This window comes from Tiliqua scincoides, chromosome 1 (genome assembly GCF_035046505.1).
Source record: "Tiliqua scincoides isolate rTilSci1 chromosome 1, rTilSci1.hap2, whole genome shotgun sequence".
Lineage (NCBI taxonomy): Eukaryota > Metazoa > Chordata > Lepidosauria > Squamata > Scincidae > Tiliqua > Tiliqua scincoides.
This window is the reverse complement of record NC_089821.1, coordinates 288,214,119-288,237,782: the sequence shown is the minus strand read 5'-3', so window position 1 is coordinate 288,237,782 and position 23,664 is coordinate 288,214,119. Positions and strand designations below refer to the sequence as shown.

General features: G+C 44.2%; 1 protein-coding gene across 4 annotated transcripts in view; it reads left to right on the top strand.

The window, feature by feature from the left end:
- The window catches only part of CEP128 (centrosomal protein 128), a 226,961-nt gene that overhangs the window by 60,264 nt on the left and 143,033 nt on the right, over window positions 1-23,664 (top strand). For 3 of the 4 annotated variants that reach the window (XM_066612120.1, XM_066612121.1, XM_066612124.1), the window contains exons 13-15: window positions 14,148-14,498; window positions 19,720-20,370; window positions 22,517-22,681. In XM_066612120.1, the coding sequence (XP_066468217.1) occupies window positions 14,148-14,498; window positions 19,720-20,370; window positions 22,517-22,681 (1,167 nt within the window). The remainder of the gene's footprint in view (window positions 1-14,147; window positions 14,499-19,719; window positions 20,371-22,516; window positions 22,682-23,664) is intronic. The other variant, XM_066612122.1, reaches the window with a different exon arrangement.

Sequence of the window (23,664 nt, the reverse complement as noted above, 5' to 3'; positions counted from 1 at the left end):
TACATACTAAATACACTCGTTCTGTTCTTTTAAACTCATGTTGAACCTCATTAACCTTCATAGTCTATTTGTATTCATAAAAGTTCCAAGTATCCCGACAACTACAGGTTGTCACAGATCTAATCTGTTCCCCCTTCCACCCCATCGTCTGGAGTCAGCTGAATTGGGAAAAAGGCTATAGTTGGCTTCTATGTCATTTGAATAAACTTTGGGAGTGAAATAACAAAGTATGTTGTTTTCAAATTAAAGGAAGGTTATAATTGAGTGATGGGTTGTATCACTAGAAAGTGACTGATTGTATTGCTGAGGTTCTATAGCAAGAGGTCCAGTTCAGATATAGTGTTACCTGATAACCAGACTGTGGCTGAACTTGGGATGCTGTCCAGGTTTGCAAGCTCCTCTACCCCATGTGTGCAGTTCCCCCATCCCTTCCCTTGGTACCATTATCTATGGTTCAGTCTTGTGCCTGTGAAACCATAATTACTGCTACCTGTACATAGCTTTTAAATTGGAGAATAGGCCAAGATTTAGAAGCTGTTTTAAATCTGTGTATGAATAGCACATATCCAATGTATTTTGCATTTAATTTTTAATGTAAAAGAGCTAAGGGCAGGAAATGCAATTATATGTATTTATGCCTTACATCTTACATGCTACCTTTCTGCCAAAGCTCTCACAAGAGTTTAAAATAGTGGTTTATACCCCCCGAACTGTGGAAGACCCTCCCCTTAGAATTGAGAACTGCTCCCTCGTTGCTAACATTTCGGCGTGGACTAAAGATCTTTTTATTTCAAAAGCTTTTAGTAGTTGACAGGCTGGCTGGCGTTCTTGCTTTTTTTGTATGAGAATCCACGGGGTTTGTTTGTTTTTTAGATTTTTTAATATTGTAAATTGTTTTAATGATTGTTTTTAATGTTGTATTTTAAATTGTTTGTAAGCCGCCTTGTGTGCCCTTTGGGCAAAAAGGCGGGGTATAAATTAATAAAATAATAATAATAAAATAAATAATAAGAGAAACTAACAGAAAAAGAACTGGGGAAGAAGAAAATTTAGCAAATTTAGGTATAGACTCTTGTATGTTGTTGCATAACGAACAGGGAAAGTGGTCACTTCCCCTGTTGCAGGAAGGGAGGAGCAAAATGAAATCTGAGCCAATGAGGGGCTTTGCTGACTTTCACCTCTCTCTGGGTCAGCTGGATGGAATGATTTCTGATGGAAATAATGGAGGGGAAGAAGTAAGTGGCAGTTAGATAGGAACAGCTTATGATTTTTCTCTTGGAATTACTGGATTCTTCTGCGGTTCAAAATCTCCTTAGCTGAAATTACTGATCTAACTTGTATGGAAATGGGATGGAGGAGTTTTGTCTTTCACTTTGGATGACATTTAGAGATCTGTTTTCTGTTGTTGAGAAATGAAGGTGTTTTATATTCTCAGTGTAGGTGTTTGCTTTTCTCAAGAATGTTTGTGAAGCATTTGGAGAATCTTGAATAAAGTGCTGGAGACGTCTAAAAGACTTATCGTACTTACCTTTCAAGTGTTTTTCCTATTTCTGGATTTTTATCTTTGGTCTTTCATTTTCTGCTGACTCTACTCTAGTAGAACTGGTCAGTAGAGCCATCTGTACACTGTCCCATCCACACTTTTGTCCTGGCATGAGAACAAGAGACGAAAGGAAAACATTCCTTTTTTACTTCCAGGGACCTTAGATGAGCTGGAAATTGAAATGCATTCTACTTGGACAAGAGATGTAGAAGCAAAACATATTTTTCTGGTTTATTGATGGGCATTGTGGTCTCAGACATTCATAGCTCCATCTAAAAGAGAAATAAGAAAATAGAATATCCTTCCTGCTTTTTTCCCCTGCTCTGGTACAAAAAAATTGTCAGATAAGGCTACAATTTATGGACTGCAACTCTCCATGTACACATCAGCACCATAGGGCATTTCCCTTCTGTACTCATGGCTTTTTTGCCTTGCCTTTAACATGTCAGACATGTCAACACAGCTGTGTTTAACATTCTACCTTTCTTCATCTCCTGGGCACCGTGTTCTGGCCTCTTTCAGCATTATTCAAGGAATTAAGTAGGAGGTCGAGATGGAAAGATTTTCCATGGAAAGTGCATGCTAGTTGCCCGTCTTCTCCAACTGGGTTGCTACAGCCTCCACTGCATCCCAATCATTGAGAGTCCAGTGAAGCCCTGCTTTCTGTGCCTGGACAATAGCTGCAGTGATAGTGGCAGTAGTTGCTAGGCTATATGGTCTGAGCAAAGTACAGTTTCACTGAGTTGTGTGGTAGTGGTGGTGTAGAACCACAGAGTGCGAAGGTGCCTAAAGGGTCATCTAGTCCAACCCCCTGCCCATAGTAGTACCATCATTATAATGCTAATTGCTTGTCTCAATATGCTCCTCTGTCCTGTTCCAAAATTTTGATATTGCAGAAGCTAAGCATTTCATTAGAGGGGATGGCAATGATACCTCCTTCAGTAGCTGTGACACGGATAGAGTTAAGGAAGGAAGTACTAGAGGCTTCGCCAAAATGTGTCTCTGTGCATATGTACTGGCACCATGCACCATGTGTGGTATAGCAACTAAAGAGGGAGGGAGACCAGGTTCAAATTCCTTCTTGGCCATAGAGCTCATTGTGTGACCACTTTATCTACCTGGCAAACATCCACAGAGTTGTTGTGAGGACAAAAGTGGGTGCAGGGTGAGGCATGTGCACAGTTCTAGTCACCTTGGAGAAAGGGTAGGATAAAATATTTGTAACAATAATTTAATAATAATAAAAATGAACAAATAAGCACATAAGGATCAGTGCTAATGGCAGCAGTCTAGACAATTAATGGATTAAGGATGTGTGCCTGTAATTTAACCCAGATGTACGGAGATGAAATGTTCATCTCTTATAGTCTCTTAGACTCTGTATCAATATTTCAGCTACAAACACAGTCAACCTAGAGCCACATGCAGCAAGCAGAGCGGTGATTGAAGTACTTTTATTTTGGCAACAAAAGCGTAGGCAACCTGTCTTTTTTTGCTAGTTTGGGTAACACTTCAGATTATAGTGATTGTCAAACGTTGCAGTAAAAATTAAAATCTGATTAGGAAAATGAGGACAAAGTGTAGTACAGTAAAATGTATTAAAATGTGTTACAGCCCATGTAATATGCATATATACTCAGAAGTGGCTCCCTTCAGGGAGAAAGGTGGGATAGAAATTAAGTAAGTAAATAATCCTCATTTAGTTCAGTGGGATGCGCTGTCTGTTACACATGTATAAGATGTGTAGAATTGTAGTCTGAGGCTACACATTTGCCTGGGAGCAAGTCCTGTTAACCTCATTGGGAATTCTGAGCAGATGTAAGATTACAGCCTAAATCCAGAATTTGTGGTCTAAGATAGGTTGAGTAGTTATTCTATGAAATCTCTATGATTATAATTTATTTTAAAACATTTTTGTCCCATCTTGCTCTACTGGGGCAAACGAAGATAGTTTACAATCAAATTAAAAACAACATAATAAAACAAAATTATTATAACAAATTTAAAGAAATAAAACATCTCTCTGCCGGCTCAAGCCACCACAAACATGCCACAATGCACTTTGTGGTAGTGTGCTTGTTTGCAGTTCCAGAAGGAAGGCCAGAGCTTTCCTGCTGGCATTGCTACGCATATCTGTGCCCACTGGTGCTGTGCGGTGCAGGGGTGGGGGTGGAACAGGGTGGGAGAGGATGGAGGGAGGGAATGGGCAGATGAAACCGGAGAGAGGGGTGGGATCACTGGCACTGGTGCTTGCCATATCTTATCCCCCTTCCCAGGCCTGCTCTGTCCTGTGCATCTGGTGGATCTCATTTTCTTCCATCTGATGGCTTATATGCATAGATGGAAAAGTGTGAATGAATATATGCCAAAATTAGACTAGACTGTTATGTATATGAAGCTTACTTACTATTAGTCATTCATAAGATCAGTGCATAATTCAACTACTTGTTCGATCACTTGGGACTTTCCTTTATTATAGACTAGCATGATACCCATGCTTTGCTGTAGTATTTTACTACTTTAAATCCATTTTGACTCCAGTAAATTTTCCTTTGATTGCAATGAACAACTGAAATTTAGCACAAGTATCTATGTTAGGCAACACCCTGTAATTATGGAAAGTCATGGTTCCATCAAATTTTTTGTTTAATAAATTGTCATATTATATATGTATATTGAATTGGTTTTGTGCTATAATAGTATAGTACTCATAGGATTGGGCCCACAGTCCTGGAACCTGGTGCAAACATTATTTCTTATTTTATCATCTTGAAATTGCTTTCATTTAACAGGTGGTTTGTGTGTGTGTGGAGGTGGTGGAGTTCTCAATGTTTTGAGTTGTTTCTGGGTTTTATTAGTCACAATTATTGAAAAATTAGCTATAGCACATGGTGCTTTAGTGAATGACTTAAAATGCAACCGCTGCCCTAAGAAATGTACATTACAAAATTAGACAGGGTTGGGGCATACCACAAGAAAGGAAGAGACAAGTAGAGCAAGGGATGAATGAGATGTAACAGGAAGTGACCCAGTAACAGTACTGTACCTAGTCACATCCTAGGTAAGTGCCAGTGAATTCAATGGGCCTTACTTCCAGGTATGTGTGTAAAGGATTGGAGCTGCTGACCCACACAATATCATTAAATCCACATGGGACTCACCAAAGGCTTTCTGATTGGAGCAGACTGTGAACTGGGGTTTGGAGAAGAGAGAGATGGAACTATAGTACTGTTTTCTGCCTGTCCAGCAGGCAGCTGCCATGTTGGAAAGTGGGGGAACTTTCCAAAGCCTACAACTTGACTTGTACCCAGTGGATGTTAAACAATAACAGATTATATAACCATAATGATGGTTCTGCTTAACTAATGATGCTTTACATAGGAAATGTTTAAAGTATTACCTTATTAGCAGATCCAGCATAAAGGGAAATGCCGAAGTGTAGTCAGCTCAATGGGTTTGTTTTAAAAACAGTGATAGTATTTTAATGAATGCAAGCTGCTTTGAGCTATTAGAGAAAGTGGGGTATAATTTTGAATAAAAATAAACTAAATTGTTAAAACTTGCTATTTAGAAAATGACTACTGTGACTATAAAAACTTCCTGGACAATACATGAAATTGGCATCAGATTTGGCTCTGCAAATTGCCATGCATGTGTGTGGTAGTGTAAGACTGGCAGAATTCTTTTTTTTTAATGCAAACTTTTGACCTTAATGTGTGTCAGTGTCCTGCCTTGTAAGCTCTTTTTTTTTTTTAAGGGTTGTACTAAGAAAAGGATAGTCATTTAGCATGCTATTTTTCAGCTTTAAAACCTCTCCCCTTTTGGAATGGAATATGAATTTTCATAACCTTAAAATACTTTATAATAATTTTTTAAAACCTTTTAGACTTGGAATACAAAAAACAGTAATTAGTGGACAGTATTATTTTTGGGGTAACTGCAGGCACCAGATATATTTCCAACAACATTGTAGACTATTCCAACTGCGTGGTTTGTAAGTTGTAGGATAACTGTGGCAATTAATTGTTGCCAGATACACAGAACCTGGCTAAATTCATTTAAAAGAAAACATCCCAGAGAAGAAAAACAAAGTATTCTAAATTCTGCAAGTGAAGATTTTAGATTCTAACTATGAATCTAGTATTTTTTTCCCTTCTTAGCATTTGTGGGTAGTTCATCCTTTTGAATGCCATCCATCACTAAAAATGATATTCAGATAAATCAAGGATAGGAATGTAGACTGCAAAAGTAACCATAGCTATACTTATAGTGATCACCGTTAACAATAGGCCTTTCAAAAGGAATACAAGCTAATGGTTTCAGGGCATGGTTTTGAGGTCTCAGGGTACAACCACTTTGCTGCAGTTAAGCAGTTCCAGATCTGAGCAATGCCTGGATGGGTCACCACCTGGAAGCCCCATATATTTTATTTATTTATTTCTGTATTTATATCCTGCCTTTCTTATCAGATATTACTCCATGTATTTTACATAGGCAGAGTATATAAGGGTCTTCATAATACTGTTCTATTCATATATAGAACCCTTCATTCTCTGGACGTTATCCTTCTCTGAGCTGAATCGTGAGCTCTTCAGTGCTGGTGGTACAAGTGTACCAGAAGACACATTTGTGGCACCCAAAGGGGAGGGGCCATTGGTGCTGGGCCACTGGTGCTGGGTCAGTCGGCACTGAGCCTCAGCGCTGCTTGGGTGGCCACTGATCCAGCAGTGCCAGCTGACAGTAAGTAGTATCGGGATGGGGGAAGGCAGGGAGTGGGCAGAATGGGGGAGGGCAGGGCAGAGGGAGGAACTGGATGGGGGTGAGAACTCTGTATTGGACCAGAAGGCCCAATATGGAGTGTCTCAACTCTGCATTGTCAAAATAGCCAGCACAGGCTTGAGAAGTTCTATTGTGCGGTTTAGGGCTTTCCCCAGGGAAAAGGGACAAAAGCCCCCTTCCCTGAGGAGACCTCCGGCAGCTGCCATGGGACACCAGGATGCAGCGGTAGTTGCTTTGGTACCACTGAGTCCAGCAGACAGCAACAAATCATGCCAGACAGGATTTCAAGCTGTTATTGCTCTTCTTGATTGATGTTCTCCGCATTCCATTCTGCCCTCTTTCCACAGCAGGCCAGTGATTCCTCTCTCTCACCAAGGGTAATGACAAATGGGATGGGGTGAGGGTTTTTTTTTAAATTTTAGTCAAAAAAAAAAGAAAAAGACAAAGCTATAGGAGCACTCCAACGTTGGTTTGGGTGTGTGAGTAGAAAATATTAATTGCTAATAAAATACAGTTCTGTGTTTTTACATAAGATAAATGCCTTCAATTAATTTGGCGATATTTTCTCCACTTTGCTTAAGCCTTGAATCGTGTTTCATTAATCTGGTACACGGAAACCATAGTGGTATGTACAACCTCTTTTCTCATAGGGTTTGTGGAGAAATAATTATTTTTAGTGACCCAGAAAGGCTGAAGATGCAATTCTTTAGGACTGACATTTTTTAATATTATCACCAGATGGGAAGCAATTACAGCTGTTGTAAGGACAATAATCTAGCAGAGGGGTCCAAAGGTGAGGCATTTTTGCAAAATGTGTAGAACAGTAAATATAATGATTTTTGATGGGTTTTGTCTGTGTCCCCTCACATTTGTCTGATTCAGAATCTGAATCCATAGCCCTTAGAGGTTATGTTTAATTAATACAAAGCTTCTGTTGGAATTGGGCTCAACTAAGCGTATAAAACAGCACTTTTCAGTAGTTAGCTAGAATTCTAGAGTCCTTGATGGGTGGAAAAAAGTACATCTGTAACAAAGGAAGAAAGCACATTGATGCAAATTAGAAAGTTTTTGGATAAAAGCAAGTCTAAACTTCACTTTATAAAGAACATAGCACCAGTGTTTTGCTGATAGGCTGAGCTGCATCAAACTCCGTTTTTAAGTAGGGGTGTGTGTGTGTGTGTGTGTGTGTGTGTGTGTGTGTGTGTGTTACATTTGTGAGAAACATCGATTGTGGGTGGAAATTTCTCAGGTGTCGTGACCTTCTGAGGTTAAAGTACAGTAAAGTAAAACCAATGTTAACACTGAATAATGTATTCATTTAAAATGGTTCTAAGGCATACATAGCCTAATGGCCGCCAACCTAATGGGGGGTTGGCGAATTGGGCCCGGGTGGGGCCCGGGATCGACAGCACCAGTGTGCACCATATCCCATCCCCTTCCTGGCCCTGGTCTGCCAACATGAGTCAAGACAGACTTGCGCAGGCTGGGGCTTATCCTGGGGCAAGGGGACAAATGTCCGTTTACCTTGAGGAGACCTCCAGCCTGCAAAATTCCTTCACCTGATGCAGTGGAAGCCACACCGGCATCACTGCATTGGCACAGGTGAACTTAGGTAGAATTGGGTTGTGTGTTTTAAGTTGCAGCATTTATTGGTTTTTTGGAATAATAGATTTCCTACTGAAAATGTGTTTGTGGAAATTTTTTCAATTTTGGAAAAAAGCACAAATTATTTGTGTTTGTAATATTCTTCTCTTACAGGATGTTACACGGTCAGTATTTTATTTCAGTATTTCTGCTTGATTCAAGGCATGCAAGAGACACACATTTATCTGGGTGCCTGCCTGGATAGCAGAGGGCTAGACCAGTAATGTGGTGTTTACAGGATTGATGGCAAGAGGCCACAAATCCAATTTCACACTGGAACCATGTAATTGTCTGGGCACCATCCAATGAACACTAGAGACAACACACATGGGAGAAAGGGCCACTTTATTAGCATTTTAATACAGAAAGGAGGCTGAGACCTGCAGTTGCAGGGGCAGCGAAAACTCCTTTGTGGTGCGGAGGCGGGACCACTGGGCGACCCCAGAACCAACTCTGTCCCCCAGGCTGGATGTGCACCTGACTCCAAGCTGCACCCCGTTCTTGGGTGACGCAGCTCATCCAGGTCTGTCCCATAAGACGAAGGCAGCCGGACCACGGGCTGTGCCACCTTGAGCCGATGAGCCTTTGAGAAGGACCCCCGCAGTCCCGGCCAGGGCCCCAGTCAATGTCCTCGTGCCGCTGAGCCCCTGAGGACTGCTATTGGGTTCTGCCCTGCCTATGCTGTCAGAAGGTGCACTCCAAAGCCCCAAGCATGCCTCGACCGCACCACCTGCCACAAGGAGGGGTCAGCCTAGCGCTTGACCCCCCCCACTCCCAAACAGGGGGAGAAGCGCCTTAAGGCCATTCTGCAGGTCTCTCAGAAAGATGTCCGCCCCCTGCTCAGACAAGTGCCCCCATCTGTAGAGAGAAGGCAATGGCTGGATGCACAATGACCCGTCCACTGGTCTCTGCCACAAACTGGCCAATCTCTTTCGCAACCTTCCTCCTCATCCTCTCTACCTTAGCACAGCGGCTGGCACCACACCACACCTTCCGCTGTGGGAAGTCCAACCAGACCACCGTGATGCCGGGCAGCCAACCCTGAAGGGTGGCGAGCTCTTTGCCTGCTCTGGGCCTGAGCGGCAGCCCAGACATCCCACACAGATCATTTTCATGCAGGTGGATCACCAATACGTCAGGTGACAAGTTCTCCTTCAGTTATTCCACCATTGCAGGCAGCAGCTGGCCCCATGGCATCCCCCACTTGGCCAGCCAGTCAACTTGCTTGGTGGGGATGAGCCCAAGCTGCATTCCAAATTGCCTCGCGGCTGCCCACTTACAGGCCCAAACTACCATGGAATGGCTGCAGACAGTTCACAAACTGGCTTCTCACCGCATCCTGCAGAAGGAGAAAGAGAAGTTATTGCCACAACACCTGCCCTTCGCAGTGCCTCCCCCTAAAGGGAGGGTGCCAATGAAGGAGCCTGCCTCTAAAAGATCCGAACGTAGCGCCTATAAGCTGCAGAACGCCAACGTCCTATCTGCTGAATGTCACCCCCGGACAGGCACAATGCCGTGGTTGTAGAAGCCGCTTCGATATGCAGGGAATGAAGGCTATACTCCTTTGGCTGCAACTCCAGGGCTATGAGGGCACGCAAAAAGACCACCCTAGACTGGAATAAAGTCAGTGGGGAGCCATGCACGTGCTGGAACAGGGCTCCTGCTTGCGCCGCTGAATGTGCTACATGCTCCTGCAACGCCTCAACCAGGCACAGCGGCAACCCGCCTGTCAAGCAGGTTGGAAAACATCGCCCCTCTCTTTAATGAGTAGGGGTAGCTAAGCAGGTTGTCATCCGAACATCGCCCCTCTCTACAACAGAATAAGGGCTGCATACCTGTTAGCAGGTTGTTGACAGCACATCCCACCTCTCCCACTGGAGCAGGGGCAGCACGCCTATTAAAGCGGTTGGTAACACTGCCTGTTAAGCAGGTTGGTAGCAACATTACTGACATAACCTCACCCCTCCCCCACTGGAGGAGGGGCCGCTCACCCAGTAAGCGGGTTGGCAACCTCACCTCTCTCTCAAGGAACTGGGGCAGCATACCTGCTGGTGGGGTGTTGACAGAATGTAACTCCTCTCCCACTGGGCAGGGGTAGCACACCCATTAAGTGGGTTGGTAATAACATCGCCCTTAAAGCAGTGGGGGCTGAGCACCCGTTAAGCGGGCTGTTAACAGAAAAATCCTCCCTCTCAAGGAGTAGGGCCACAATCCTGTGAAGCGGGCTGGTAACTGGACATCACCCCTTTCCTAGGAGGAGGGGCAGAGCACCCATTAAATGGTTGCTAATAGAACACCCCCCTCTCGAAGAAGAAGGGGCCACAAATCCATAAGTGGGTTTGTAACTAAACATTGCCCCTCCCCTAGGAGCAGGGACAGTGCACCCATTAAGTGGGCTAGAAAAGAAACATCACCCCTCTATAAGGAGAAGCGGCTACACGGGTTGTTAACAGAAACCTCCTCCCCTCTTCCAAAGGCCTAGGGGCATTATGCCCACTAAGTGGGTATGCACCGGAACACCCCCTTCTCTGAAAGGAGATGGGGCTGTACTCCTATTAAGCGTGTTGTTGACAGAACACCACCGCCCCCACAGGAGTCGGGTAAGCACACCCATTAAGCAGGCTGGTAACAGATCACCATCCTCCCCTAAGGAGAAGGGGTAGCATGCCTGTTAAGCAGGTTGGTAATGGAATGCCACTCTTCCCTTAAAGGCATAGGGAGCGGTGCACATATCTCCTCTCTCAAGGAGCAGGGGCAACATGCCCACCAAGTGAGTTGCTAAATGCCCTGCTGATGCCCAGGGAAAACATAGTATTAAATGTGCCAGCGTGTCCCCATCCACTCTGCTCAATTCCTTGGGTGCTGAAATCTGGCCAGGCAGCTTTCAAAGCAGCTCCCACATAGATGGAGTGCATGCTGTAAGCAATCCGAGATGGCCAGGGGCTCCCCATGTGCCTCTAAATATTATCTGAAACTGATGAAGTATTAACAAGGAGGAGGTCAGGTGCCTGGGAGGAGATCGTTGCGGGTGGTTGGACTGGTGTAAGCTGGGCAGATGTGACAGGGGAACCACCACTGCACCATCGTCCATGCCCCTTCTGGTCAGTCTCATCCATCTGCAGGTGCCAGTATGTTGTGTTAAGACTGAACCTGCAATCATCATGCCACAATGCTTGTTAGGGGGGACGCAAACCTGGATTTGGCAAGCAGCTCGTTGGGGGGAGGGGGAAATGCGCCCCCTTAAAGATACCCAGATACTAGGCTGCCCAGTGAAGCCTCACAAGGCAAAGGGCAACGTAAGCAAATTTCATGTTAATCCTTGCACGTGATGCTGGAGGTAGCTGGCTTGTGCCCATCAGCAACTATAAAGGCGGCTCTACTAAAACCCGCCAGTATCTTCCATAGGCAGGAGGTCTGGTCTAGAGGGTTGAGCCTCCGTTTGCCTGAAGATAACATCCGAAGGTCGCCAGTTCGAGGCCACCGGCACCGTGCGACCTTGAAGCACTGATAAGCTGAGCTGAGTTATTCCATCTGCTCAGAGTGTGGGAGGAAGGAGGCCAGAATGTGAAACCAGATCAGAACGAAACATCTGAATTGTTGTAGCTCTTGAAAGATAGAGCCTTCTTTCAATTGTAAAAATCCCTACGGGGATTTAAATTAGCCTGCCTATGTAAACCGCCTTGAATAAAGTCTGAGGAGAAATCTGAGGACCTAGAAAGGCGGTATATAAATACCTGTATTATTATTATTATTTTTATTATTATTATTTTGCAAGTCCCTAGCGTAATCTTGCCATCTGCTCCTGAGCCTAACTAAAAGGCCTTTTTCTCTAGCACCAGTAGTGAAGGCATGAGAGACAAAGGGGGAGGAGGGGAGGACTCTGGGAAGGGAGCTGACCTGCCAAATCTGCTGAACCTGCATGTCTTCCTCTGGTAGCTGGATCTGAAAGGTTATGCCACCCATGCTCAGGTGGCATACTGGTCCATGTTGAGCCAAGGTCTCAGAGGACTGCGCTCAGAGTCTAGGCGTGCCCCTGAGCCGTGTGCCAGGATGCTCTTCCTAAAAGGGGGGAAGAACCTCAGCTCTATCCTTATTTATTCAAGAGACATGCTGGGCAAAAGTGTCTGCATGTTCATTTCAAAATGCCTATAGAAGTGAAGCTCTCCCCAGATGCTTGCAGAGTCCCAATGCTGGTTGCAACTTGGAACTTACAAAACTAACAAAATACCTTTGTCCCAGGCCAAGAAACTAGCAACTACGCTGCTACACTGATTTAATGGTGATCGATGGTCGGGTCAAAGGCTTCAACCAATGAAGTAAACGGCGGGGGGGATCTAACTGGTGCTGCTCCCCTTTCTGGCTGCTGCCAGGGTCAGTGCATCCTCTGTAGCTATCCCGTACTCACCCTCAGGGTCCAGACCAGGGCCAACTCCACCCTAAGGTGTGCGGAGACTGCTTGCTTTATGCTGCAGAGCCAGCAGGCATGTGCTCGTAAGCAATTGCCCCTAGTGAAGTTGCTGGCCGAGCTGCCTTCAAAAGTGCGTGGGATCTGCACTCATGGACATCCCCCAGCACCCAGGACTACTAAGCCTTGCCGCTAGCTATCAGGTGAGGGCTACCTTTCCAGCTCCCCCAAGCCCCTTTGGGCGGCATAACCAGCCATGCCTTGAGCCCCACTGTGGGAGTAATAATCCCCTGACTCCATAATTGATATTTAGAATTCAGTGCTCCAGATGTGAATTGAACTTGTTTACGGCTTGAACATTAATGCAGTTTTCGTACCTCCAAAATGGAGATGAGGCTTTTGAGCATGAATCCTTTTAGAACAGCATGCTTTAATTGTTTGTAATGGTTTCCCTGAGTTGCTGAGTAGTTTGGAAAAGAATAAGTTTTTTGTAAGACACGGAAATATTTCACCTCTCCAAAAGTCTTCACTAACCTCATGCTCAAGCTCAATCTTGGAAATGATCCAAAGGCCATGCAACCAGCTTCTGCATTCTCAGTTGGTTGGCAGGACAAAGGCAGAACTTATCAGGGGTCTCTAATGAACAACAGAGGACCTCCTGATTGAGTTACTGCACTTAAGATTCTCATAGGATTCTATGCGGCAACAGCTTTTAAAACTATTTTGTTTTAGAGCCCTGTGTTTTATATTCCACTGTTTGGCTTTCTCCTTCCTTCCACATCTGTACCCTGCCTTGCTGAGTGTGAATTGTTAACCCTCTGGTGTTGCAGCAAGTTACTCCCATTCCAGCCTCCATTTGAGAACTATGCTACCAGCCATCACTCAGGATGGTAACACACTGAAACCACTTTTCCTTCCCAGCTTACAGCATGATGAAATCAGGCTCCCTGCAGCTTTAATACTTGATTAAGCTAGCTCTAAAGCTAAACAGGAAGGGGTCAACTGCTACTTCCTGTTTAGTGTTGGAGCTAGTTTAATCAAGTACTGTATTCAAGCTGCTGGGAGTCTGATTTCATCACACTGTAATTTTGACTGCTTACAGAGACCTGTTCAAGGAAGGTACACACACTTCCCCGGTAGGTTTTTTAAAGGATATTAATGCATGGGGGGCATTATTAATATAGGTATCCCCCATATCTGCGGTTTCCATAACCACAGGGAGTCCACCTGTACTTCCTTTTGTCTGCCCTAAATCTCCCACCAATCAGTTTCATTTGATCCCTTGTTTTAACATTGTGAGAGTTTATCAGTCATTCCCACTCGTATGGCCTGTGGTGTGCTCTTAGGCACACTTTCACTTCATGTGAGGCCAAGAGGCCCAGCCAGCGTACCACATAGCCTATATGTGCTTCCTAGTGCACTCCCCAGAATGCTCTGTAACTGATGGTTTTGTAGAGGGAGGGCTTATCATTTGTCTTGGCTTCATTTTAATGCCAGGTGTAAGTAGGCCTTCATGCTTGCTCCCAATAGATGGTGGTGATGTCTGTTTTACAGAGTTGGCTGTGTCACTGCTGACATCATTTTGGAGAGGAATGGGACACCTCCAATTATTTCATTGGAAAAACAAGTGTATTGTAATAGCTGCTGGGAAGGTAAAAATTGCAGCTGTCGGTCTCCATGAACATAAAGATTTTGATTCTCACCCATCCTTAAATGTTTTTGCATCTCTATGTACTTTAAGGACAATTTTTTAAAGTATCTTATGATGGTTTCTAGGTTTTAACATCTGACTTGGAAAAGAGGGAGACTCAGCAGCAAAGGATGCTGAGCCAACTGAAGGAGATACAGAACAACTACAAGATCTGTGAAAATGAGTGCAGAGCTGCAGAACTCCAGGTTACTGAGCTGGCTCAGCAACTTGAGGAGTCGACCAAAGAAGCAGAGAGGTATCTAGCAGAATTCAGGCAATCTGAAGTACTCAGGCTAGAAAATGAGAAAAAAAAGGAAGAGTTAAAACTGAAAGCTCAGGAATCTATTAGACATTGGAAGCTAAAGTGTAAGAAACTGGAGCATGAAGTGGAAAAGCAGATGGAACTTCACAACCAGTTGATGGAGAAGAACAATCTGGTATGGGATTTCTTAATTCTTTCCTTTCCATTCAAACCAGTAGTCTTAATAAAATATGAGCATTTTAAGTCCTGGTACATTTCAAGACATTTAAGGTTCTTAAAATTATATATGAGAGACAGTGTTTATGCTGTGGGCATAATTAACATAACTTCTCCAAATGATTATGGTGTTCTCTAATGCTTGAAGGTGGCTTACACAAATTCATATACGATGCTTTTGTCAAAGGCTATTAATGTCCATTGCAGCTCTGCTATACTTTCATCTTCAGAAGTATTATACTTGCGAATACCTGTTACTGGGGAACAAACAGCAGGGTGGACTGTATGCCTTCCTGCCATCCTGTAGTCTTCCTATAGCCACATGGCTGGCCAGTATCGGAAACAGGCTGCTGGACTAAGTGAATCCACGATTGGATTTGGCAGGGCTTTTCTTATGGCAAAATCTGTATATATGTATGTGGATGTGCAAAATGTATATACTTCTTAATGAAGGAGAAAGTATGGTGTCTTCAATATATATATATATTGAAGTGTATATATATTGAAGTATAGTATATATATACTATATATATAGTGCTTTTTTGTAAAAGAAAAGGTGCAGGAACTCACAACTTGTTAATCTTTTTATTTATTTATTTTTAAACCATTTTTTATTGGAGAAATAAAATATTTTTTATGTGCTTCCCCCCTAAAGATGAACTTACTTCTGAGTAGACATGCATAGGATTGGGCTGCCAATCTCCACATCCCCTTCCCCCTAGCTACTTTTTCTACACATGGGGAAAAATACTGTACAGGTGCACTTGTAGCGTGTAGTATGTAGTGTGACACTACTTCGAGGAGAGGAAGCAGTGAATGGATTCCAAAAAATGGCTTACATGAGTTCCATGTAGTAAAATTACTCTAAGCAACTTTGGGAGTAAGAACAAAAAAGGAATTCTTACACAAGAGGGGTCCTTAGGTGCACATAGAAACAGCTACGTTTGCAAACAAGTGATTAAATATGGTTTAATTCAGGTATCAGAATACTCTGTCTTTGGGAAGGCGCTTGGCATGCAATTGTATGTTCTCTGCAGTCCTGAGCAGCTGCTGTGCGTTGCTGGAGAGGAGCTGCAAACACTGGCTGGCGGAGGGCCTGCTTGTGGGGGAAGGATGAGGAGGATCTCTGACAAGGCTGGACAGCACATTGTACACACGTAGAATCCCTTTTCACCTGCCCTTAGCATGTGAAAATGGGTGCAGATATATAACTCTGCCAGGATTAAGAGTCCAATCGTAGGTATGTCTACTCTGAAGTAAGTCCCGTTCTAGTGAATGGAGCTTACTCCCAGGAAAGTGCCTAGGATTGCAGCCTAAGAGCCCAATCCTATGCATGTCTACTCAGAAGTCCACTTTAGTGAATGGGGCTTACTGTGGATAGGATGGCAGCCTCAGGGCCCAATCCTGTGCCTGTCTACTCAGAAGTCAGTCCCATTAGAGTCAATAGGGCTTCCTCCCAGGAAAGTGTGGAGAGGACTGCAGCCTCAGAGCCAAAGCTTATGGCTGTCTCCTCAGAAGTCAGTCCCAGTAGAGGCAGTGGGGCTTCCTCCAAGGAAGCTGTGGAGAGGACTGCAGCCTCAGAGCCCTTCCTCTGCCTGTCTACTCAGGCTGTAATGCTATGACACTTTCCCGGGAGTAAGCCCCATTGAACACAATGGAACTTCTGAATAGACATGCATAGGCTTGGGCTCTCAGGCTGCAAGTCTGTGCACCCTTTCCCAGGAGCAAGCCCCATTGAGCACAATGAGACTTACTTCTGAGTAGACATGCCTAAGCTCGTGCTGCAGATTGACACGGGGGCTGCACCAGCCAGCTTCCTTCCCCTCCTCCTCTACCAAGCCAGTACCTGGGCGTTCTGTGGGTGCCGCAGCCCATCTCCCTGGCTGGCTGGCTGGCTATCCGTCCTCCTCCTCGGCATCGGCGAGTGTCCCCCACGCCCTCCAACGTCTTGGAAGCTGCGCGGGGGGAGGTGAGGTGGGCTGGGCTCAGGTGAGAGCTTGGAGATGGGGGCAGGAGGGGGTCGTTGTGCGGTCAGGCAGGGGCCAGGCACCCGCCCACCCTGCACCCCCCAGCACCCACCCAGCGAATGCCTCTGATTTGCTCCCCCCCGAAATGCCTCCGAAGGGGAGGGGCCCCTGCAAAAAGGTGCCGGAACTCCGTCCCCCCGCATTCCATTAGAAAAAAAGCCCTGACACACACACACACACACACACACACTCTTATTTATTTATTTATTTATTTATTTATTTATTTATTTATTTAACGGACTAGTTTGGGGGAGAAGGGGTATCCGTTTAAATTTGAATGCATTTTAGTCAACGGAGATGTGCATGTGCGAAATGTATATACTTCTTAATGAAGGTGAAAGTATCTGCTGTTTCCAAGCCTTAAATTTAGGGTTAAGTGTAATAGAGAATAAAGATTAACAGTGCAATCCTAACGGAATGCTCTGCCAGCCTAAAGTGTCACAGACATGCAGTAAAGCACATTTGTAACTACTCTAGAGCAGGGGTGTCCAAACGTTTTGGCAGGAGGGCCACATCATCTCTCTGATGATGATGCCAGGGGAAAAAAAGGCATCAGGGGAAAAAAAGAATTAATTTACATTTCAAATTTGAATAAATTTACATAAATGAATATATTGGAGATGGAACTTGAACGAATGAATGAATGACGGTCCGGCAATAGTTTAAGGCCTACAAAAGGCCTTGCACAAAGCAAACCCAGCCTTTCCTTTGCTGCAGCTGTTGCATCACAGATGTGAAACAGCAAGCAGTGGAGGGAGCCCTCATCCCACAACTCACACGAGAGATTGAACAGCTGGTTGAGAGCAGTTGCATCAGGCCAGCGCGGACTCAAGCAAGTCTCAGGAGGGCCAGAGGCTCATTGGAGACTGGGGGCTCCCTGAGGGCCAGATTGGGAATCCTCAAGGGCAGCAAGTGGCCCCAGGGCCAGGGTTTGGGCACCTCTGCTCTAGAGCAAGCAGCACCAGCAGGAAGGCCTTGGTGTAATAACCAAAGGAAAGGCTGACAGTGAGTACTCCAGTGGTTCTCACACATTTAGCACAGGGACTCACTTTTTAAAATGAGAATCAGGCAGGAAAATTTTCAACAATCCTAGGCTGCAGTCCTGCCCACACTTACCCAGAAGTAAGTTCCATTTACTATCATTATTAAAAGAATATACATAGTACCTTGTTAAAAGTACAGGTCTGTAACATTTCTCCAAATGCAGTCACATCCCATGGGAGCATCAATATATTAAAAATAAAATATTGAAATGAATGGGATCCCACCTGAAATGGGCTCGTGACCCACAGTTTGAGAAACACTGGAGTAGTCCACTGAGCAGCACAGAAGTGGAAGGAGGTGTAATGGGGCAGGAGGAAGGCAGTATGGGGTTGGAAGAGGCCTGGGAGGGGGCAGGATCGGTGGGGGAGGTCTCTGCTGTATCCTAACCCCCTTTCTGGTTTTGGCATCCTTACACAGGGTTTCTCAGACTTGCACCAGCTATTTAGCCCAATTGGGCAGGATGGAACTTTACCTGAGGAGATCTCCAGCCTGTTCCTAACTGGTGCTAGATTCAACATAGGCCCTGCAGCCCTGCTTTACCAGCACTGGTTAGGATTGTGCAGCTCATTGATAATTCTGAAAAGCTTTGTTTCCCATCTTACCTTTAAGTAGCAACGCAGTCTCCCCAATATAAATTTCTGGTCGCTGTTGTTGCTTAGAACAGCAAACACTAATGTGTCACCATTGCAATGTTTGAGAGCTTTTGGAGATCTTTAGATGTTGTGTGCAGAATTTTGAGATGTTGCTGTCCAAGGTGATAAGGCTTAGAGTTCTATGATACAGTGATGTGTTTGCTTTTGATAATGAGCAGAAAAAATTAGCATTAAAATAGCAATTATCATTTCAATTAGATGTCACTGAGTGATGTCCAGAACCAGAAGTAACCTCTGAAGACTTAAAGAGGAAGCACGTTTTTGATGCAATAATAAGTATGGGAGAGGAAGAGCAGTGTGAAAATAGTAGATTATTGCTTCCACCCTAAAGGTGGAAAACATACAAGGAGAATAGTTTTGGCAGATGCCCATCAGTAGATTGAAGGTTTTAAAGTAATAATTAAGCATTCCATTGCAATTTTGAAATAATCAAGCAGTATAGGAAATGTGTTTTTGACAGTGAAAGGGTGTTTATGTCCCTGAAAGGCTCAAGTGTGATGTATTCCAGGTCTGACAAGCAGGTAGACTTTAATTATAAAGCACAGAGGCAATAATCATTCACTTATTTTAGATTCTGTCGAAAGTTAATTCCACTGAGTGAAATTTTAAATGCTGACTGTCTAAATAAGATTGAAAGTACAGGAGAAAACTAAAGCCGGAATCATCTCTGGTGTACTCAAACCCATGAAGGGAGCAGGTCATTCTAGAGCAGTGGTTCCCAACATTTTTTCACTTGCGTACCCCTTGGCAGCCCATTTCTATAAATTGTACCCTTCATATTATCTCCGCAAGGCATTCTAATGCCAGCCCCACAAGGCAGTCTAATACAGACCTGCCTTTCCCCCCATTATTGAATTCTTTTTCAAGTACCCCTAAAGGTCTTGGCAAGTACCCCTGAGGGTACACATACCCCTTGTTGGGAATCACCGTTCTAGAGTATTGATGGTGAGCATACCTGTTGTGAAGGGAGGGGAAAGGTCAGTTGAACTGCAGAAATATTAGTGAAATCTGTGTAGAGCAGGATGTAGAGCAAACTTAAGACCCATGGGCCAAGTGCGACCTCTGAAAGCAATTTATCCCCCCCCCCCAGTTATAATTGGGCTCAGACAGATGTCACTTGCAGCGAATGAGTTGCTATGTGTAAACAAAGTGCTTATTTCTGGCCATCATCTGCCTCATGATGTCAACTTCCAGCCCTTAGCAGGCACCATGAATGCTAACTTCAATCCTCTGTAAGAAATCAGTTTAACATCCCTGGTGTAGAGACCAAGAGCTCAGGCTGCTACTGGCAGGGTAAAATAGCATTTAAACCAAGTTTAAATAGCACGTGTAATGTGGGGTGTGAGGAAGGTGGGGGATGAAGGAGCCTATATGGCTTGGGTCCAGGGTGTTTGAGAGAAAAATAATAGGGTTCACAAATGACTCTGATTTTTTCCTCAACTTTTTTGAATGGCAGGTCCTTAGAGAAAAGGATGACTTGAAAGGTCAACTTCTTTCAGCTGTACACCAGATGGAAAACCTTCAGAAGGAACTGAGTGATGCTCTTGAGAAGAGGGCCAAACAAGAAGAGGAGCTGTGTCGTAAAGAAACAAAGCTCTGTGAAACTAGATCAATACAGATGGATCTTGAACAGGAGATCAGGCATGTCAGAGAAACTGCAGATAAACTGGAGAGTGAACTGCAAAAACAGAGCTTAATGCACAGCCAGCTAAGAACTGATAAACAGTGTTTAGAGGAAGAGCTTGCAAACATTAACGTGCTCCATGAAAAGGACCAGGCGAGACTTTTAGAGATGCAAGCAGTTATAAAAAACCTGAGTGCCGTTCGGGCTGATCTCACCCACCGAGTAGCAGAAGAGGAGAAAGCCAAGAAGGAGATGTGCAAGAGCCTGACAGACCTCCAGAAAGAACAGAAGTCTAGTCAGGAGGAGATGGAGGCAGCCAGCAATCAGCTGAAGCTAGAGAGAGATGTCCACCAGCAAGAACTGGCTGAACTGCAGTCAGAGTTGCAGCGGCTTAAAACCAAACACAACGAGCACATCCAAGAGTTGAGGAAACTATGTAGCCAGGAAAAGGAGGAAGCAGTTGGTCATATTGAAATGTTGAAGGTACCCTTATAGGGTGGTCAACGTGTTAGGGTTTTTTAAAAAAAGAAAAAAACCTTTGAATAATATACTTTCAGGGGGGATCTGATAAGTTGATCAGTTTAAAATGGGTCATGTGGCCTTAGATTAGATTTTTTCCTATTTGTTGCTCCACCCTCTTTTTTTTTTTCCTGGATGTCACCAAAGTTGACAGTTACCTGATTCAGAATTTGTTTAGCTCCTAATATTCAAACAAATTTTAAATGGAATGTAAATCCTCCTTCTGGTTATGAGACTGACTGATTCAGTAATGTGGAATCAGCCTATTCTGTATGGGTTAGCATACTCTCTGAAGTACCAGGTTTGTGATTAGGGCATTGCTTCTGGGTGTTTAGGTGGCAATCATGGTCAGGAGTGGCTTTGCCCAGCTTAAGTTAGACTTGTTCCTCGAAAAAGACTTGCAGCCCAGTCGTACCTAAATTTCCCCACACCAATACAGCGGTGCTGACAAAGGTCACGCAGGGAAATTTAGCAGGTGGAAAGTCTCCTCAGGATAAGGGGACATTTGTCCCCTTGCCCCAGGTAAGCCCCGGTCTGCACAATGGGTCAGCTTGGACCTGTGCCAGAGATATCATTGACGCAAGTCTGAGTTGATCCATGTCTGTGGATCAGGCCTGGGAAGGCGGATAGGATATGGCGCACACTGGCACCAGCAATGTCGCCCCCTCCCAGGCCCACACTGCCCACCGCTGGCCTGTTCAACCCCTCCCTGCCCTCCCCCTGTCTCCCCACCCCTCTGCTGCACAGCGCCAGACTTTCCTTCTCCGATGGGCACAGTGCTGTGCAACAGCAGCAGGAGGAAGCCTCTCGCCTTCCTGCTAGTGCTAGAAACAGGCGAGCCACTGCAAAATGCTTTATGGCACTTTTGTGATGGCTAGCACCGGTGGAGTGCTCACTCTGCTGGTGCTAGTGAAGAATAGGATTGGGCCAATAGTATTGGTCATCTGTCTTAATTTCATCTTGGTTGGACTATTGCAATGTACTGCCTTTTGTAGTCCATATGGAAATGGTAATTGGTGCAAGGTGTTGTTCAAGGCATTTGAGTGAAGTCTGTTTTTCCAAAGCTTGCTACCCTTTGTTTTATCAGCTTTACAGCTTTACAATTCAAAATGCTGGTTATTACCTTTAAAGCCCTAAGCAGCTTGGTGCCAAGATAAAGAACCACCTTCCCGTGCCCCCCCCCCATATGGATCTGCGTGCTTATTAAAATTAGCTGGAGATGTCCTCGTACTCTGCTGGCTTTGTGGCGTCCTCCAAATGTGGTACATTCTGCTTACCACTCAACTTGGTCACAGTTATCACTGGGTGGTAACTGATTTTTTTTCCCCACCAGGTTTGAAAATTAGCTTCACTTTTGGCTGCATCTGTTTTTTCTATTATTTTGCTTTAAATTTTTTGGTATCAATTTGTTGGCAATTTTTCATATGCTACTTGTTATAAACTTGGTTGTGTAAGTCACTTTGAGCTTTCATTTGATTGAGAAGGAGAATCTAAATGTTCCTAAATTAGCAATCTTATCTTCTAATGTCAGTGGGACTTGGGAAACCTTTGGGGATCTCCTCTGCTAATTAGTGCCAGTAGTTTGTGGAAGGTCTAACAGTATTGTATTCTGTAATGGCTCCATAGAGGTCGTCTTACCTATGTTCATTGTAAAAGGGGAAAAAATGGTAGGGTAGAGCTGCTATTGTATTTGGGATCCCTGAGCAACTATGGTGTAATTTCACATATGATATAATTTTGAAATAAGAGATTTACCCTGCACATGCCTGGTCTTGTTTGATCTCGGAAGCTAAGCAGGGTCAGACCTGGTTAGTACTTGGATGGGAGACCGCCTGGGAATACAGGGTGCTGTAGGCTTATACCATAGTTTTTCGAGACTGAAGGTTGCCAACCAAGAGACTTCATTCAGTTAATAGAATTGTTTAATAAACTTCAGCTGTTAACCCATTGCTGTCCAACCCACAGGTGTACACATTTGATCCCTGTTGCATATATGCAAAGTTGGGCAGAAATGGCTTGCTTAAAGTAGATAAATTATACATAACATCTTAAGTAAGAATTGAAATGAACAAACTTAAATTTGAATCCTTGTTTTGTTCATTCCCAATAGGCAGAACTTGTAGAAGACAGAAATTTGGTAAAAGCCCAGCGTCGACAGGTGGAAAAGATAAAAATCGAATGTGATAAGTTGACAGAACAGCTAACCCATAAAGAAGAAGAAAATGCAATACTTAGGCGAAAATACCAATTGATGAAACAGGAACTGGATGAAAAGGTAAAGTTCCTTTTCATAAACTAGCACAGTAGTTGTCATCCTTTTTACACCAGGGCTCGCTTTTGACTCAGCCTGATATATGGAACTGACATTTCATTTTTTCCAATATGTCTATCTTCTTTTTCTCTCTTTCCCACTCCTAATTTTTCCTTATCCTTCTCCAAGCAGCCCATTATTCTGTTTTCCCTATCTTGAAATATTGTAATAAAAGAAAAGGGAAAATGAAATGGTGGTTGCCCTTCTCATGCAACCTACCATAAGCTGGCCCACACTCGTTTTTGGGTTATGGTCCACTGTAGATTAAAAAAAAAAGAAAAGCTTAAAGCCATCCAACAATTTTACTAATGTGTTCAAACCTCAAATATGCCTCTTAAGCAGTCTTGGCAGATAGACTTGTTTTACTACATTTTTGTAAAAGCCCTGTTAACCAAGTAAATGGGTGACAGGGAATGCTGTAAAAGAATTATTTACGTAATTTGCCCATTTCATTATAATTTAATATTTACATAATTTAACCATTTAACATGTTCCCTAATGTCTGGTTCTATACCCCGCTGTTCCAGAACCCCGCTGTGGTTATGTTGAAACTGCAAATATGGGTGAATGCCTCCCCCTCACCCTCTGGAGCCAAATGGAGCTCTGCTCCCCTCGCCTCCAGAGGGTTCTCTGAGCCCAGTAAGAGGCTGTGGACTGATGTCTGCCGGGCTCCGATGGAATCCTAGAGCTGAAAAAACCTCACATCTGGTTTGAGAGGTTTTTAATCCTTCTAAGTCATTGGGAGGGCTGGGGAAGCCCCAGAGGACAGCACCAAGGGTAGTCATCTTCACTCACCGGCTTAGAATGCAACTCCTCTCTCTCTGTTGCTGAGGGCGCTCACTGGCTGGGATGATTCAGATTGTCAGCAGCTCTCGGATACTTCTGGTTGTCTCAAACCTGCATCCCCAGATGTTCTTCAGGTGAAGGCAGCAGCTCTACCACTCAAC